At 44.4% G+C, this 17,611-nt stretch overlaps 2 protein-coding genes across 4 annotated transcripts; both read left to right on the top strand.

The window, feature by feature from the left end:
- The first annotated feature begins 1,016 nt into the window (after positions 1 to 1,016).
- Positions 1,017 to 12,219, top strand: FLCN (folliculin). Of its 3 annotated transcripts, none has more exons than XM_078381291.1 (12): positions 1,017 to 1,082; positions 2,049 to 2,323; positions 2,449 to 2,595; positions 3,276 to 3,497; positions 4,652 to 4,812; positions 5,689 to 5,780; positions 6,213 to 6,409; positions 6,968 to 7,081; positions 7,282 to 7,405; positions 9,304 to 9,435; positions 10,206 to 10,311; positions 11,065 to 12,219. In XM_078381291.1, the coding sequence occupies exons 1-12, from the start codon at positions 1,064 to 1,066 to the stop codon at positions 11,264 to 11,266; spliced, it is 1,791 nt and encodes a 596-aa protein (XP_078237417.1). In that variant the 5' UTR covers positions 1,017 to 1,063; the 3' UTR covers positions 11,267 to 12,219. The 3 variants fall into 3 exon arrangements, with proteins under 3 accessions (XP_078237417.1, XP_078237418.1, XP_072838692.2); XM_072982591.2 differs by having other exon boundaries at positions 1,072 to 1,154; XM_078381292.1 differs by lacking the exons at positions 10,206 to 10,311; positions 11,065 to 12,219 and adding an exon at positions 9,562 to 9,686.
- A 387-nt stretch (positions 12,220 to 12,606) lies between these two features.
- Positions 12,607 to 16,863, top strand: PLD6 (phospholipase D family member 6). The gene is made up of 2 exons (XM_020778825.3): positions 12,607 to 13,177; positions 15,696 to 16,863. The coding sequence occupies exons 1-2, from the start codon at positions 12,748 to 12,750 to the stop codon at positions 15,962 to 15,964; spliced, it is 699 nt and encodes a 232-aa protein (XP_020634484.3). The 5' UTR covers positions 12,607 to 12,747; the 3' UTR covers positions 15,965 to 16,863.
- The last annotated feature ends 748 nt before the right edge of the window (positions 16,864 to 17,611 follow it).

Below are 17,611 nucleotides of genomic sequence, written 5' to 3'. Positions count from 1 at the left end.
CCGAACCTTTAATTAGCCCATTGCCTCTGATAATTTGACTCCCCACAATACTTATTTACTTTAAATCCTAAGGCACTTCGAGCCTCCTTGATTTCATTTCCAGCTGATTTCTGGAGGGGGGTGTTGTAATCCCTGGGGGGGGGGGTCTTCTTTCAAATCCTTTTTTTCTAATTCCACCTTTTTTTCCTCTTTTTTTTTGCTGCTTCTTGTCCTCTGACCTTTGTGTGTGCAAGTAATACAAGCAGCAAAAATGACCACTGGCTTAATGGTGACTGTTCATAGGGAGTAAAATGCCCCTCTCTTTATCCCTGTTTCCCATTCTCACACCTTCCCCTGCTCTTTCTCTCTCTGGGGGTGAGCTTTCGATGGTAAGCTCCTCGAGGCCAGAGACCTGATGCAATGGCTGTGTCTCGCACATTGGGGGTGAAATTCTGCTAAAGTTAACAGAGCACAAGAGCAAAGATGATGCACCTCCCCTAAAAAAGCCACCCTCTCCTTGCATTCCAGCTGCCAACCCTGCATCCTCCACCCTCTTATTGCTAGTTGTCACATGATGGTCATAAGACATTCTGGGTTGTGCCATCTCCTATGGGAAAGGCACAAGAAGGCTAAGTCTCTGAAAGCAACCATCTCTGGGTCTCCGTCCCGTTCCAAACAACGTAACGACGTTCCATTTGTGGGCAACGACCGGAGGCGGGCATGTATACCAGTTCGGTATTTCATGCTGGTTGAACTCTTTCCCCCCCCCCTCTTTTTGCAGATGGAGCAACCCCTTCCATGCAAGCCTGGATAGCCCTTGGAGCGAACCATTTTTGCTTCTGGGGGAAACAATAAAAACAGGCAAAGAAAAGACTGAAATGAAGCTTAAGGGCTGCATTGTTTCCTCGCTTTGTGCTCTTTCAGGTTTTTCACGGTGTGCTCCACTCTTTTGCCCCCGCGAGGCTTTGGACAAACGGCCCGGGTTCGTTTATTTCACCCCCCCTCCGAGAGGGTGCTTAATGGTTCCTCCCGTCCAGCTCGCATCAGGCGCCTTGGGCTGGCTCAGAAGGCAGGAAAGGTGCGCATGCGCGAAGAGGGGACGGGTGAGTCTAACGTAGCCCTTTGGAGGAAGGAGCAACCTCAACCAGGGCTAGGAGCTTGGCTTGGCACCAAAGGTTGGGACCGGGAGCGGGGTGGGAAGGAGGGGTAGGGGTGTCAGCACGTGGCTGGGGCACTGTGTGTGAATCCAGCAATTCCCTCTGGTAGGCAGGCAGGCAGGCAGGAAAGAGCATGTCTAGAAATGTCAAGAAACAGGATCTGGCCCCTTCTCCCATTAGAACGGGTACCGTTCCCCACTGTTTATTTTTCAGTTTTTTCCTTTCATGGGGGCAGACGGTCATATCTTTCTTAATCCAAGCACTGAAGCCACCAGGACCAGGAATAAACCCTTAACCCCCAGACGTCAGGTTGCAGTTCAACAGGGCGATCCATCGCTGGAGGACTTCATAAGACGTTTTGGCAGAGGGGGCAGTTGCCCCCTTGCAAGTGTGGGTTGGGGACCTCAACTGGCGAAGCGAGCTGGAGAACTGCTCTTGTAATCCAAATAAATACAAATAATGCATCCGTTTTCCAAAGTTTGGTCTGGTGGAGGGAGGCCGGAGAGAACAAGGAGGCGTGAGAATCCCACTAAATCGTGGTTTGCTAGTGGAAGAGGTGGCATATGGTACTATGTTTCTAATTAAAATTTTATTTTCTAGATTATTTGAATGATGCTGTTTTCCTTTGGATTCTCCCTCCTTGTTTTCCATTCAGGGGCTGAGCAAGTCCAGCCCAATTTGGCTTTGAAACCTGCTAAGATCCGTTTGTTCGGCGTGGGGGTGGCGACAGGCTATTCTTCCAATTCCTTCCAGGATCTCTAGTTTTAGGGCATAGTTTTGTTGCCCCTTCTCCCCCTTTCCACTCCATAAACGATTCTGGGCTTGAGATCTGCTGCCTTGACCCGATGCGCGCCTCGGAAAGGCTGCCGGTCCGTTCTCAAAGCATTTTCTGTTTTTCTTCTGAATTTTCAGCGAGCCGGGCAGAAAGAAGGGCCGGCATGAACGCCATCGTCGTCCTTTGCCACTTCTGTGAGCTTCATGGGCCGCGCACGCTTTTTTGCACGGAGGTCCTGCACGCGCCCCTTCCTCAAGGGGCAGGAAATGGAGACAGCCCCGGGTTGAACGAGCAGGCGGACGAGGAAGAAGGAGGCATCCAGATGAGCAGCCGGATCCGCTCCCACAGCCCGGCCGATGGGGCCAGCGCAGATTCCAGCAGCCCGGGCCCAAAGAAGTCTGATATGTGTGAGGCAAGCATCACCCTTTTGATTTATTTATCTGTTCGTTCATCGTATGCCTGTCTTGCTGTACCGCTGATGGGCTCCCTGTCCTTTCTCTGGTAAGCCCATTGATCTGCTTCTCTTGGCGTGTTTAGGGGTGTCGTTCTCTCCCTGCTGGGCACCCCGGCTATGTCAGCCATGACAAAGAGACCTCCATCAAATACGTCAGCCACCAGCATCCTAACCACCCACAGCTCTTCAGTATCGTACGCCAGGCCTGCGTCCGCAGCCTCAGCTGTGAGGTAAGTCATGCAGCAAGCCATCTCCTTATAGGAATCCTGTTTGTGAAAGAATGAATGAATGAATGAATGTTGTTGTTGTTGAAGTAATGCACATTTTGTGGAAAGGGAGCATCCCCTCTGTGGAATAGTGAGAAACCCCACTGGCGCATGCCTCTCAGCAGTAGACATGTGGTGCTGATGTATTCATGCATCAAGACCAGCAATGGCCAAGATGTTTTATTTGGCATAATCTTTCTAATCTTAGCAGAGTTGGAAGGGACCCTACGGACATCGGGTCCAGCGCCTCTCAAGAGCAGGCTCGGGGGGGGGGGGGAATCACACTCCTGACATCTGGTTCTGCGGCCAGATGCCTAAACCACTGAGCTATCCAGTGGATTGCAGCTCACATCTTCGGTTGCATCATGCACCCGATATTGGCAACTACAGACTAATAAGAAGAATTCAACTATCTGTGTTTCTCAGCCTTTACCAATCTCTTCTGGGTGTGTAGTGCATGGCCGTAGACCTTAAATTTGCGTGCTTTTATTCATTTGTGTGCTTTTGTGACAGTGAGACACCGAAGCCTCACTCTGAGGCCCAAGGGGCCACCTTAATTTAGCTAAATCACTTGGCCTCAGAGATTTAGTAGCTTTTCCGTTCAGCTAATTTATAATGTGCCCTCTCACCCACCCCCTTGCCAGGTTTGCCCAGGACGGGAAGGCCCCATCTTCTTCGGGGATGAGCAGCACGGCTTTGTATTCAGCCACACTTTCTTCATCAAGGACAGCTTGGCCCGTGGTTTTCAGCGTTGGTACAGCATAATCACTATTATGATGGACCGCATCTACCTCATCAACTCGTGGCCTTTCCTCCTGGGGAAGATCAGAGGGATTATTGACGAGCTGCAGGGAAAAGCCCTAAAGGTGTGGGCATGGCTGTGATTTAAGCAGAACTGGGAAAAGTTACTTTTTTGGGGGGGGGGCTACAGTTGGCATTCTTGGGCCTGTTTCCTGTTGTTCATATGCGGCAATTCCTTTCCATTCTCCTTTGGCTGGGTCCCACATGACGCTGGTGACATTTGTAGGTTTGAACTCAAGACTACTGTACATTTTTTGCTGAATAACTTGCATGACTGTCACCCTGCACTAAAGCATGACTATCACTTACCCTGCATAAGCTAGCATTGCAACTCGGTCTGCTGCATTTACTAGCCCACAAGAACATTTGCTAGTCTTTTTGAACTTGAAAGCAGCAGCTTATTTATTTATTTATTTAACTTATATGCCGCCCACACTACCCGAAGGTCTCTGGGCGGCTTACAGCATTTAAAATACAATAAAAAGGCAAAATAAAAGGGCAAAATAATTAAAATGCAATTAAAATATATATTCTAAAAATTGCCATCAGACCTACAGCTGATATAATTTCAGTTAAAAGCCATTTGGAACAGGAAGGTTTTGACCTGGCGCTGAAATGTCATCAGCGTCGGCGCCAGACGAATCTCAGTCGGGAGGGCATTCCATAGTCTGGGGGCAGCTGCCGAAAAGGCCCTTTCCCTACAAGCCCTCCCTCTTATCTCCTTAAGGGATGGCTCTTTCAAAAGGGGCCCCTGGTTAGATCTTAACTGCCGGGTAGGTTCATATGGAAGGAGGCGGTCCTTCAGGTATCCAAGGCCCAAGCTGTTTAGGGCTTTATATGTCAAAACAAGCACTTTGAATTGGGCCCGGGCAGCAACTGGTAACCAATGTAAATTAAACAGAATCGGCTTGATGTGATCTCTAGCAGCTCCACCACTCACCAGCCGCGCAGCTCTATTCTGGACCAGTTGCAGTCGCCGGACCGTCTTCAAAGGCAGCCCCACGTAGAGCACATTGCTTATAAGAGACCCTGGCGGATTGCTTAGGTGTGATGGTCTCTGTTTGAGAGGCTCCGAGACTTTCTGCCATTCTTCTTCTTCTAGAGAGTAGCAGCTGTTACCTTCCTTTCCAGTGACTAAGTGAGAACAGGCTTTTGTCAAAGGAAGATGTCTTGACACTTCCCTTCTGCAGCTTTCCTTTTATTGTGGCTTGTCCCTCAGGTCTTCGAAGCAGAGCAGTATGGATGCCCACAGCGCGCCCAACGGATGAACACGGCCTTCACACCTTTTCTGCACCAGCGGAATGGAAACGCGGCTCGTTCTCTCACCTCCTTGACCAACGACGAGAACCTTTGGGCATGTCTCCATACGTCCTTTGCTTGGTAATGCACTTTCTGTGTTCTGTAACTGTCACCACCCATTAATGGCCAAGAATATCTTAGTAGAACTGCCTGTTAATCCGTGGGTTGATTGATGTATTGAACAAAACAATTAAGGGCAGCCTCAGAGGAACATCTTAACATCTGTTTTATTTATATTTGTTCTCTATTACCTACAGAGGAAGGCTTTTGATATGTCCTGCTTTTTCCATAGTACTATATTTATTTATTTATTTGATTTATTTATTTGATTTATATCCCGCCCATCTGGTCTAGTCGACCACCCTGGGTGGCTTCCAATAAGGTGTATACGATAAAACATAAGGATTTTACAAGCAGTCCATAATAAAACAAATAATAAATGAATGGAAGAAAAAATAAAGAAAGAATTAAATATTGACAGGAGGGAAGGCCTGAACATACAATCATGTTTTTAGTTGACTCTTAAAAGTGCCCAGCGTAGGGGCTGCACATATCACCGGAGGAAGGTTATTCCAGAAGCATGAAACAGAAACAAAATACACCCAATATTAAGCAAGTACAATCTCAACCATTGGCACTACCTGTAAAACTTGGACCCTGATAGTTTATGCAATTAAAACATTTGTTAGTTGGTCTACCGACTTTAATCAATTAGGCTTTGAGCCCTTATATGGCCATAACAGTCTGTTACAGAGAGTGTCCAAACCCTGATGAAGTTTTGGCGTTCACGTGGAACATCAATCATCCAGGCTAGAGTTCGAAAGCCATTGCTTATTTCATTGTCTGTTAAGGAAAGCAAGTATTTTCCAATACTGATACTTTTGCTTAGTTAACTGCAAATGTTCTTCACTGAACTTTTTCATTTGAGGGTATGGCATCTCTTTTACATTCCCTCAGGCTTCTGAAGGCCTGTGGGAGCAGACTCACAGAGAAGCTCCTGGAAGGAGCACCGACAGAGGACACTCTGGTTCAAATGGAGAAACTAGCAGGTAAGTTAGCGTGGGGAACCTTGTGTCTAGGAAGCAGTGCCGACCCTTGGGCAAAGTCAACAGAGAGCTGGAGGCAACAATCTGAAGTCCAGTAGTAAGTCGCAACTAGGGTAGGCCCACTGAGTCATTGTGGGGACTGGGTGAGTCAGCTGCTCTGTGAATTTCATTAATTCAGTGCACCTTCTCTAGTTGTGTCTTGTTACATGCCATCAAGTTGCCTCCAACTTCTGATGACCCTATAAACTATTGAGCTGTGTCTTACTCCTGGGTTTAAGCCAGTGAGTGGAGCCAGAGGAGAAGCTGGGTGGATTTTGCATTATCCTATAGATACCTAATATCCCATGTATCTTGAGGCAGAGGGCCAGATGCAACTGAAGCGTGGAACCATAACCTCATTCATTGAGGTCTTTTATCTCTTCTTTTCCTCCTAAGATCTTGAGGAAGAATCAGAAGGCTGGGATAACTCTGAAGAGGAGGGAGAGGGTAAATTCCCAAACCAAGCAGATGTTAGAGAAGGCTGCGAACTAGTCAAGAGCCCAACAGATTCCTCTCTCATGGTGGACTGTGGGAACTGGAATGTACAATCCAGAAATCAGTCTGTTTTCCGATCGCTTCGGCACTTAAGACAGGTAAGGCTGGGGTGATTACTTTGAGGCTATTTAACTTGACTGCATTGTTTGTTTATGATTCAGAATACCATTAGCACTGCTGTTTTTGGAAACAAACTGAAGAAGGAGGAGCTGCCATGAGATGGTTCACCCGATCAGTGGTTCCCAGCCTTTGATCCTCCAGCTATTTTGGACTTGAAAGCCCAGAACCCCTGACCATTGACCATGCTTACTGGGGCGGATTTCAGTTCAATGATGTCAGGAGAGCCAGAGGTTGAAAGCCAGTGCATCAGAGAACTTGTGTCAGGCGGCCTTCTTTGGAAAACTTAAGCCAAACATGGAAGTGATAGCTTTTCCCATCCTAATGCTTTCAGGGTGGCTTTTATATATTTCCGTGTTAGCAGACATAGGAAACTCTTATGCAGAACTTCTCTAAGCAAAAAGGCCTTGCATTTCCAGAACTTTGGCAGTACATTTGGGAGCCCATTGCATGAAACTGGTTGAAATTGGCAGGAGAAGGCACTTAAAAAAGAAAAAGAAGAAGGATGATCTTCACATTGTTCTGTTCTTTCCCTTCAGGTTCTGGGTCCATCAGCTTTCCGTATGTTGGCATGGCATGTGCTCATGGGAAACCAGGTTATCTGGAAAGCAAGGGATGCAGACCTCGTCCAGTCTGCTTTTGATGTCCTTCGGGTAGGTACATCTGATTCCCTTATCATTATAACGTACAATTAATTGAGAGAGGTCTCTGGAGAGAGGTCATCAGAGCGAGGCTGGGGGCGGGCATAAGTCTTCTTTTTCAGTATGAGTACTGTCTTGGGTAGTCCTGCTGTTGAGTGAATCCTGTGCTTTCATCTGGATTCTCATTTATTGCTGTCTTTTTTCCTAACTAGACAATGCTGCCTGTGGGCTGTGTTCGAATCATTGCCTACAGTGACAAATACGAGGAGGCTTATCGGTGTAACTTTCTAGGTCTCAGCCCCCATGTGCAGATCCCATCTCACATACTGTCATCTGGTAAGACAACCTTTCTCTTACTTCTAATCCTTATACAGTCGTGCCCTGCTTAATGATTACCCCGCATTACGATGAATCTGCTTCATGATGATGTTTTTGTGATCACAATTGCAATCGCAAAATGATGGTCTAAATGGTTTTTTTTTTGCTTTGCGAAGATCGGTTCCCTGCTTCGGGAACTGATTCTTTGCATTACGACGATCAAAACAGCTGATCGTCGGGTTTTCAAAATGGCCACCGGGTGCTCAAAATAGCTCCCCGCTGTGCTTAGGGACGGATTCCTCACTGTACAGGCACTGAAAATGGCCGCCATATGGAGGATCTTTGCTGGACGGTGAGTTTTTAGCCCATTGGAACACATTAACTGGGTTTTAATGTGTTTCAATGTTTTTTTAAATTTCGCTTTACAATGTTTTCGCTCTACAGCGATATCGCTGGAACGAATTAACGTCGTTAAGCGAGGCATCACTGTACTGTACCTACGTTAATACTGTACTTACACAATTTTCAGTGCTTTTTTTTCAGAGTCTTGTTTTCAGAGGTTCTTGAAGGAGAGTTAAGCCTATAAGATAACCTCATTCTCAGTCTAGAAACTGCTGACCTCTTTTTGTCGCTTTATGATATCTTTATTTCCTGAATTCTTTACTATTTCAATTTCAACAACAACCTTTATTGGCATAAAGACAAGAACAGTTAAAACATACAGTTAAGAAAATAATTAAAATAGTAAGGAGGGGGGGGAATAAGCCCGCAGAGGTGCTTAGGGGAGTCAAGTTAGTTTTTTGAGGACTGGGAAGTGAGAACCTGTGCAAGGAACTCAGCTACTAAAGTCGTTGTTTCTTGAGAGAAGTCATGAAGAAGAAAACCTGTCAGAAACTGGGGGGGACCCGGAAAGCCTGAAATGATTGGCCCTAGAGTACGGTCTCGGAGATCTCTTAGCTCTGGACAATGACATAGAATATGCGTAACTGAATCGGGTTCTAATCCACAGAGGTTACAAGTTCTTTCTTCAAAGGGTATTCTGGCATATCGTCCCTTGAGAACTTCGGAAGGGAAGATATTCATCCGCGCTAACATCCAACCCTTTATTCTTCTAGGTGGCGAACTACCCATTCTCTTGGAATTCTTTACTAATGTTGAACATTAATGAACTCTTTACTCATGCTGAACTGCATTTGACAAATTCTTTATCTCCGATTTTGCTTTCCCTTTTTTCCCCCCATCCATTGTTTTTCCAACAATATGCCTGTTGAAGTTAAGCAAAAACCTTCTTATCGAAAACTCTGTCCAGGACTTGGAATGACAGTTGTCAATGTGCAAACTCCATTGCATAATGCTTGCTTTCTACACCAGGAGAAGGTCCTGATGTTTTATCTGTTTCCTTTCTCTTCTACCCTGGGAAACCCGGGTAATAATTTGAAGTAGCAGTAGAAATACATTGGTTTTTTTACAGCTTTCAATTACAGCTGAATAGAGCTAAGGGTAACTGATTACTACTGCCTAGCACTCACTTCAAACTCTGGAACAAAAGTGGTTGTAGCAGTGTGTCTTCCATGTGTATGTATTACATTTGTATCCTGCCCTTAAGAGTTTAAAGTACTGCGCATATGCACATCCATTTTATCTTTGGCACAATATTGTGGTACAAGCTTGAGAGATAGCTGTAGTCCACACATGCATTCAGTGAGCCATGTGGCCAAAGTGTGTGACAGGTGGAATTTGAACCTGCAGTTTTAATCTCAACACTGACTGCTCTTACCATCCTCTCACTGTGATGGACACACAAGAGTTGTTGTGTTTCAACTATGGAGGGGAAAATTGCCATTCAAGGGGAACATTGCAGTGAGCCACTGTTTCTGAAAATGTGGAATAACAATATGGACTCCCCTTGGTTGTAGAATTTGCTGTTCTTGTGGAGGTCCGTGCTGCTACGCGGTCAAGCCTCTACCCTGTCTTATTTGACGATGAGCAGGCTCTCAGCAAATACGAATTTGTGGTCACCAGTGGGAGCCCTGTGGCTGCAGACAGAGGTAAGCCATGTGACCCATCAAACTGGGCCCATTTATGGTTTGATAGGTAAGCAAAAAATCCAAAATACCGTCAAAGTACACGTTGTGATACATGGGAGATGTTCCTACCATGTTGCTTTTTTTCAGGACCCATCCGGAGTCTTATAGATATTTGGTAAAAGAGGCCTGTTTACAGAAGAATCTTCTTTTTTTCATTCGAATCTGTTCTGTTTTCCCAACTAGTGACATTCTTCATTAAAACCATTACGTCATCTGCCATGTGCATACCTGATTTAGATTAAGCTGTCTTGCGCAACGCTTTGCCTAGTTCTAGTGTTGCTATTCACATGGAGAAGGAGTTCTGAAGCCTCAAAAGTCCCTCTCTTGGACCTTGAGGCATCTTTTTAAACAGCCATATAGGATGTCTGGAATGTTAATGGGCATTTACATGTTTATAGTTATAAAAGACGAGCAACTTTCTTATTAAAGACAAGGAAAGTTAAAGGTGAAGGGCCGTTGAAAGCTCAAGTCTGTAACATGGCTGCTCCTTTTCTGTACTCCCATGCAGTTTTGGATTTTTAGCTTTGATGTAATTGGAGATCCGGGATTGGGTTAGTTCTGTTTCTTGATAACAGGCCCAAGACAAGAACCGTATTTTGTTATGTGCAACACAGAGACCTAATGGGCTATATAAAGACATTTTATAAGTACCACATTGCAAGCTCATCAAATGCTAGTGGCACAAATGCTGGAGCGTGTGATCGCTGTGCCTTCTGTTTCTCTCTGTGCAGCTGGACCCACCATCCTGAACAAGATCGAAGCTGCCCTCTCAAACCAGAACCTTTCTGTAGAGGTGGTGGACCAATGCCTTGTCTGCCTCAAAGAGGAGTGGATGAAGTAAGTGGCTTGATAACTTCGGTTGTATAAAGCGTGAAAAAAAATCAGACTCAGGCCCCGCACAGCCCCAGTGCTTTGAAGAATTTGATCTGCAAAACAATAACAGGGAGGACAGGCTGCACTGTACAGTTTTTTTCCTACTGCACAAGGCTAGGCCACCTTCCACTGATTCAGAGCTGAGCAACGTCCCAGCGCCTGCGCCGTCGCCACCTGTGTGGGTTGTTTGCATATATTGCTTTTTTTCTTACAGTGGTGCCTCGCTTAACGACATTAATTCATTCCAGCGAAATCGCTGTAGAGCAAAAACGTCATAAAGCGAAAATAAAAAACCCATTGAAACCTGGTTAATGGGCTAAAAACTCACTGTCCAGCGAAGATCCTCCATATGGTGGCCATTTTCGGTGCCTGTCTAGAGAGGAATCAGTCCCTAAGCACAGCGGGGAGCCATTTTGAACACCCGGCAGCCATTTTGAAAACCTGACAATCAGCTGTTTTGATTGTCGTTATGCGAAGAATTGTTTCCCGAAGCAAGGAACTGATCTTCGCAAAGCGAAAAAAACCCATTTAAAACATCGTCTTGCGATTGCAATTGCAATTGCAAAAACATCGTCGTGAAGCAGATTCGTCGTAATGCAGGGTAATCGTTAAGCAGGGCACGACTGTATGGGCTTTGCCATACCTGGCATATTGGCCTTCTTTGAAGGAAAAAGCTGTTTAGGTAACTTGTCATCTCTGTATTTTTGTCTGCTATAGTAAAGTGAAAGTCCTCTTCAAATTCACCAAAGTGGACAGCAGGCCCAAAGAGGACACCCAGAAGTTGCTGAGCATTTTGGGCGCCGCCGAAGAGGACAACGTGAAGCTCTTGAAATTCTGGATGACAGGCCTGAGCAAAACCTACAAGTCACATCTGATGTCAACGGTTCGGAGCCCGACTTCTTCGGAGTCTCGAAACTAGCCTGGAAATCCTTTGGCCCCTCTTGGATAATTTCTTGACATTTGCATCTGTGAACTTCACATGGAACGGAGCAGCACGGACATTCTGCTAGTCCAGTTTTAATGAAAAATGAGTGGGACCGAGATGACGATGAGGAAAGGACTCCTCTTGGGTTTGTTGTTATCTGCATGGAAGGCTTAGCTTTTCTCCATTATTGCACTGGTTTTTATCTGGTTGGGGACCCGGCATCTTCCTGCTGATGATCATTAGGAAATCCACATCTATTGATTTACCGCCACTAACCGGCTTTTTTTTTTTATCTGTTGTTTTACAGAGTACTTTTTAAGGAAGCCTCAAGGCATAAGAGATATTGCCAATCTTTTCTCCTTTGATACCCGTGTACGTCCATAATACACCCATGTTGAGGGAATACCTTGTTTAGTACCTGATCGAACATGTTGCAAGAATTTGTCTCTGAATTACGCTGTGGCTGAATTAACATTTTAAAATATATCTACCTAGACAAGTATATGAATGTACTTGTCTCCTGTGGGAGAAGATTCCTTTAAGGAAAAATACCTTTCCCTGTTGTCGATTTCAGTATATTTATAGAGAATATTTATGATTCAGCTTGCAAAGCAGTAAAGGAATTTTCTTCTCCTTTTGCATACAGTATTTTTAGTGTTTTGGATAAAAATTACGGTTTGGCCATTCAGTAAAATACTATTGGTTGTCTAGTAATAACACCTCTTATTTTAATCAATGCCACTCTTAGGATGATACATTGAAATAACTACATTTTTCAAAGGATTGTACTAATAGAAAAATATTGGACTTCTCTGTGACAAGGATTTCTTAAATATGCAAAATACTCAGCAGTGGATTTTTCAGTCTGTATTGCAAATTTAAGGGAAAAGACCAAGGTTATATTTGTCAAAGGAAAACGAATAAACTCTGACTTAGTTTCATTGAAATGAATACTGAAATTTATTGTAATAGAACATTAAAAAAAATTAGAGGCAAGTGTGGATAGTATGTATGATCAGCTTTTCCGGAAAGAAGTGATGGCTTTATTGCTTGTCTGGTATAAGTGAAATGTTTAAGTTTGGACGTGGGGCACGAAGAAAGAAAAAGGAGAAAACAGCGCTGAGGTAAAAAAGAGAAGGCAATTTGGCGGTTGAGAAATTCCTGCCACGGGGGGGGAGGGTAGGTGGGGGGAAAACAGCGGGCCGCGCATGCGCCTTAGCGCTCCTCGGCTTTGTGTGAAACCGGCAAAATGCGCCTGGCGGGAAGCGGGGTGGCTCGGCTTTGCTACGGCGCATGCGTTGTGGCGGGAAAAAAAAGCGGGAAACGCAGCGGGCGGGTGTGTTTTGAGGCCAGGCAGCCGCGCGCTGAGGGGAAAAAGCGGCGGCGCTGTTGCGGGAGGGCGCATGCGCCGTGAGCAAGGCGGCAAGCGACGAGAGGCGTGAGGTGGCCGTGTCGTCGTCGTCGTCGTCGGCAGCATGTGGGGCTTCGGAGGGCAGTTTTGGATAGGGATGGGGCTGGGCGTGGTCCTTGACACGGCGGTCGCTTGGCTCCTGAGGCGCCTCGAAGCCGCCCCGGTCCGCGAGGCGCTTTTCTTCCCGTCGCGGGTGACGTGCATCGCGGAGCTGCTCGCCGAGGAGTCGGCGTCGGGGGCCGCCGCCGAGGCGCGTCCCCGAGGAGGCCCGTGCGGGTGCCCGCTGCCCCACGGCGAGAGCCCCTTCCGCCGCTTCCTGGCCTGCCTCCTGTCGGCCCGGCGCTCCCTCGACCTGTGCCTCTTCGCCTTCTCCAACCCGCACCTCAGCCGGGCCGTCCTCCTCCTGCACCGCCGCGGCGTCCGCGTCCGGGTGGTGACCGACTCCGACTACATGGCCCTCGCCGGCTCCCAGATCGGGCTTCTCCGGCGATCCGGTAAGACGCCACACACACACACCCCTGAGGGAGGGGGGGTGCTTCGAGGGAAAAAGGGGCGGTTAGGCGCCGGCGGTGCCCCCACGAAGGCCTGACAGGGGGCTGTTAACGGGGCGCCTAATGGCCCAGGGTTCGTGGCCAGCCTGTCTTATTAATTAGTCTTCCTTCTTATTGCTGCTACTACTTGTTTATAGGGCGCCTTTTCTTCCAGTAAAGGGACCCAAGGCGGCTCACAAAGGTGCCTTTAAATTATATTGGTGCCAGAAATAGATACATCATAAGGAAGGGGGTTGTTCTAATGCAGTGTTTCCCAACGGGAAAGACAGTGTTTTCGAAGGGTTTCGAGGCTGGCCTTATTGTTTTAGCCCTTGTTAAATAGTCACTTTCCTTGTGGTTTTTTTTTGTGTGTGTGTGTGTTTTTGAGCGGGATATTAAAGTTAGGGTGCATGTTTGCGAAACAGGCCCTTTGGGGGAAGTAAGAAGCCCCTCCTTTATGAGAAGGGGGTGACTTTACCCCCTTAAAAATGCTTTTTTTGTGCAGACATGGGGGGGATTTCAGGTTGCTCTGCTCTTAAAAAAACAATGACTAAAAAAGATTGGCTAGGATTGCTCTCTAGTCTAGGTAAAGTAATTCTGAATACTTTGTACTTAGAAAGTCCTGGAAAAGACAAGTTGAAATTGGCTTGACAAGTATGCAAGCATTGCAGGTTAAGTTTAGAGAATTTTTTTAATACAAATACTTTTTATGGAAACATGATGGGGACTATTGCAGGTTACTTGGCTATTATAAAAGGGGGTTATGACTTGAAAAAGGTTCTGATGAGTGCTGGTGATGCAGCAGCTTTGTTAAGGGGCGGTTTCGGCCGTATGGGTCACATAGCATCCAAGGGAGACCTCCCCCCCCCCCTTCTGTCTTTATTAGCTAGTTGTGCTTTGTTTGGGGTTGCTTCATAACTTTTTTCCCACCTTGCCTAAGTGGGGATGAGCAAAGCCGGCTGGGTCAGAGCTTTGAGGACTTGATTGGATGAGAACAAAGCATGGCCAATTTTGCTTTTCCTTCCCTTTTTTCACACACACCCCAAGATGAGGTGAGGGCGGAATGAAGCACCCCCAACTGTCCGTTCAATGGATTTAAATGGGGAAAACAAAAAATCACCAAAAATTAACGAAGACTCAGAACAAAGCCAAATTAAGTTTGAAAATGTTTCACAAGGTGCACTACCGATTCCAAGCATTTAAAACAGGTTTCAATGAGCGAAAACAGACATCGTTAAGTGAAAATCCCCCATAGAGAACATCGTTAAACGATGCGGAAAATTCCTCCAAGAAACACATTGTTAAGTGAATTCTTCGTTAAACGAAGCAATCGCTAAGCGAGGCACCACTGTACTTCGCTTGCCTTGAAAATCCTGTTAGGGGCACTGTAAGTTGGTTCCAACTTGAAGGCATATAACAGTGAGTTATGCTTGCACCATTGCTTTAGGAATTGGGATCAGTGGAATCCATGATCTAAATCAGGCTTTTTGCTTTGTTCATTTAAATCAGTGACGTACATTGCCTTGATTGAGATGAGTCTATCGTGCCGCAGTGCCTGTATATTCATACATGTAACACACATATGAATTTTCGTTGTATGTGTATATACTTACAATGACAATAAATTATTATTATTATTATATGTTCTCACCCTTAACAGAAGATCTTGTGAGGATGGAAAATGGGGTGGGATGTAATCTATCCCTTGTCAGCTAGTTTCCAGAAAAACTATGCACTCTGTATTGAGTGTAAAGTTGGGTTCGGTTCATACGTTATTTTAGAGATAGCTGGCTGGCTGGATAGCTCAGTGGTTTAGGTGTCTGGCTGTGGAGCCAAAGGTTGGGATTTCAACTCCTGCAAACAGAGCCAACCTATGTAGCTCTGGGTAAGCTGAATAGTTTCGGGATGCCTCCTCCCCCAAAAAGAAAAGAATTGTAAACCATTTCTATTTTCTACCTGGTAGCTCCTGAAAAGGGTCACCATAAGCTAGAATTAACCAGATGGCACACAATTATTATTAATTGAATATTATCTAGTGTTTGTTTCAAGCTTAAACCAATTTCTGTGGCTCAAATAAAGTCCATTTTGCATAGGAAGGCCTGTGTAACCCGATTTGGAGAAAATTTGTTTCGTCTTTTCATGAGTTTCTAGAAGTTTAGTGGCTATACTTTCTTAGATGAGAGCCTGTGTGAAGTCGTGGGTAATGTGCAATACTAGGATGGCTTCAAATCTCTGCTCAGTCATGGAAACTAATGGAGTTTACTAATGGCCATAGTAAACATCTACTTGAACATTTTACATAATTTGCCAACCCTAGTAGGATCACTAGCAGTCAGAAGTGAGTCGATTACATGTAACAGCAACAATTCCTTGTTTAGCTTTCATTAGAAATAACTGGTTTCTTTTTGTATGATTGAGAAACAAATTTTATGGGAAGACAGAATCAAAAGTATGGACTGAATGTGCTCTTCTAATTTTGCAGGAATTCAGGTGCGTCATGATCAGGAGCTTGGCTATATGCACCACAAGTTTGCTATAATTGACAAAAAGATGCTGATCACTGGCTCTTTGAACTGGACCACTCAAGCAATCCACAGTAACAGAGAGCATGTGCTGATTGTGGAGGACAAAGATTTAGTAAATAATTTCTTTGAAGAATTTGAAAAGATTTGGGAAGACTACAATCCAGCCAATTACACATTTTTCCAAAAAGAAGGAAAGGAGGTACTGAAAAATAAAACTAAAGCTTAACAAATGACACAAGGTTTCATCTAACGATTGTACCACTGTACTTATTTGAGCAATGATTTTAAAGGTTGCTAAGCAGAAAAATAAATATAGTGAACAATTAGTATATTATTGTTCCAGAATAAGATTCCCCCGATAAATGGAATATTAAAACATGCTTTATTTGCTGAAGAACAGGTTAAAATGCATAATTAATACATAAATGTGACTTGTCCTGGCAAAGAGTGGCAAACATAAGAACTTCTTTGTCCTTTTCCTTCTAATGGATTAATGGATACAGAAACAAACTACATGACATTCACATTAGGTTAGGAATACATGTTGCAACCAAGGGCAAGATTTTAGGATAAACAATTATTTTATAAGCTGAATCAGTTTCAGGAGTGAGTGGTTGAAGAAGTGTATAAAATAAGTTGGCCTTGATACCTACTCTGAAGTGTTATCATACTTCAAGGAGAGATGATTTCTGATAAAACATAGCATTAGGCAAGCTTAAGCTTATTTACTTTAATAGCTCAAGTGCATGTTAGATTGTGACCTAAATACTTGTATACTTCTGCATTTCCATTCTAATTTGCCTTCAGACTTGAAAAAGTAACATCCAGCTCCTTTTTGCCTAGTAACAAGCTTCTACAGAAACTGTAGAGCTTCCCATTAGCCATTCTACTAATTGTGAGAATGGAATATTGTTATGATGAAAAGAAAAATTACAGGTTATTTCTAAAGTTTCTCTGTTACGAAGTATCTTTATGCTCAGCTGCCTAGAAAAGAAGCGGAAACAGCAATGGGGATAGTACTTTTCCTCTTGCCTTACATCTTCTATTTAAATTGTTTTGTTGCCTGCAGATGCTTTAGAATAGAATTCCTGTTGCATTGCAGAAATTAAAAACCAACAAAGTGTGGATTCTAAGGTTTTTACTTCAGACTTGAAATTTTGCTTCCTTAACTACTAAAGCTGTGATTTCAGAAAGTGTAGTGTCACAATATTTTGGGACAGTAGACATTTCACTGTATCTAGGACATGGCTAGTTGTCCTTGGCTTTAACGTACACTTTTTTGTGTATGCCTGTAAAGTTATTAGATTTTTAGGAAGGAAGATACTGGATTAGTATCCAGCTACTGGCAGATTCTTGTTTTCTTCTTGTTTCATCATACACCTGTTGAAAAAAGCTATTTTATTTAACATTTTTTCATGTTCAGCAGCAAGTTCCAGTCTTTGTTATGCTGATAGTAGCAATGTTAGTAATAATTTATTTTTCTCATTCGTCATCATATCTGAGTTCTCAGCCATCCTTGTAGCTGATGAGCATGTATTGATCTGTGCTAATGCAGATACTTCTGTTGCTGAGTTAAGTTCACAGCCTTTCAACTCATGTTTGTAAAATACAAGTGCCTTTAAAGTTTTGGTACTTCAGTTGAAAGGTACACACAGGATAATTGCCATAATCTTCTCGAGATGCCCAAAGGAACAAATCTTATGAAACTCATTAAGTTATTATCATTTCAATAATTCTTTTTGTTTCAGTTTCATCTTTATACACCTGAGGTATGAGAAAGGTAGAAACTATGTAATTACAGCCTGTGTGTGCTACATAGACTTATTAATGAACACAGCATTATGGATTACAGCCTTCCATTTTGTTAATAGTA

This window comes from Pogona vitticeps, chromosome 13, assembly GCF_051106095.1.
Source record: "Pogona vitticeps strain Pit_001003342236 chromosome 13, PviZW2.1, whole genome shotgun sequence".
In the NCBI taxonomy this organism is placed as follows: domain Eukaryota; kingdom Metazoa; phylum Chordata; class Lepidosauria; order Squamata; family Agamidae; genus Pogona; species Pogona vitticeps.
The sequence above is the reverse complement of the archived record's forward strand: the minus strand, read 5'-3'. Positions and strand labels throughout refer to the sequence as shown.

Excerpts from the sequence above, each read along its gene's own strand:
- FLCN (XM_078381291.1), top strand. Across the intron at positions 4,813-5,688 it reads CTCCATACGTCCTTTGCTTG|GCTTCTGAAGGCCTGTGGGA; the intron begins GTAATGCACTTT and ends ACATTCCCTCAG. Across the intron at positions 5,781-6,212 it reads TCAAATGGAGAAACTAGCAG|ATCTTGAGGAAGAATCAGAA; the intron begins GTAAGTTAGCGT and ends TTTCCTCCTAAG.
- PLD6 (XM_020778825.3), top strand. The coding sequence starts at position 12,748 with ATGTGGGGCTTCGGAGGGCAGTTTTGGATAGGGATGGGGCTGGGCGTG. Across the intron at positions 13,178-15,695 it reads CGGGCTTCTCCGGCGATCCG|GAATTCAGGTGCGTCATGAT; the intron begins GTAAGACGCCAC and ends CTAATTTTGCAG.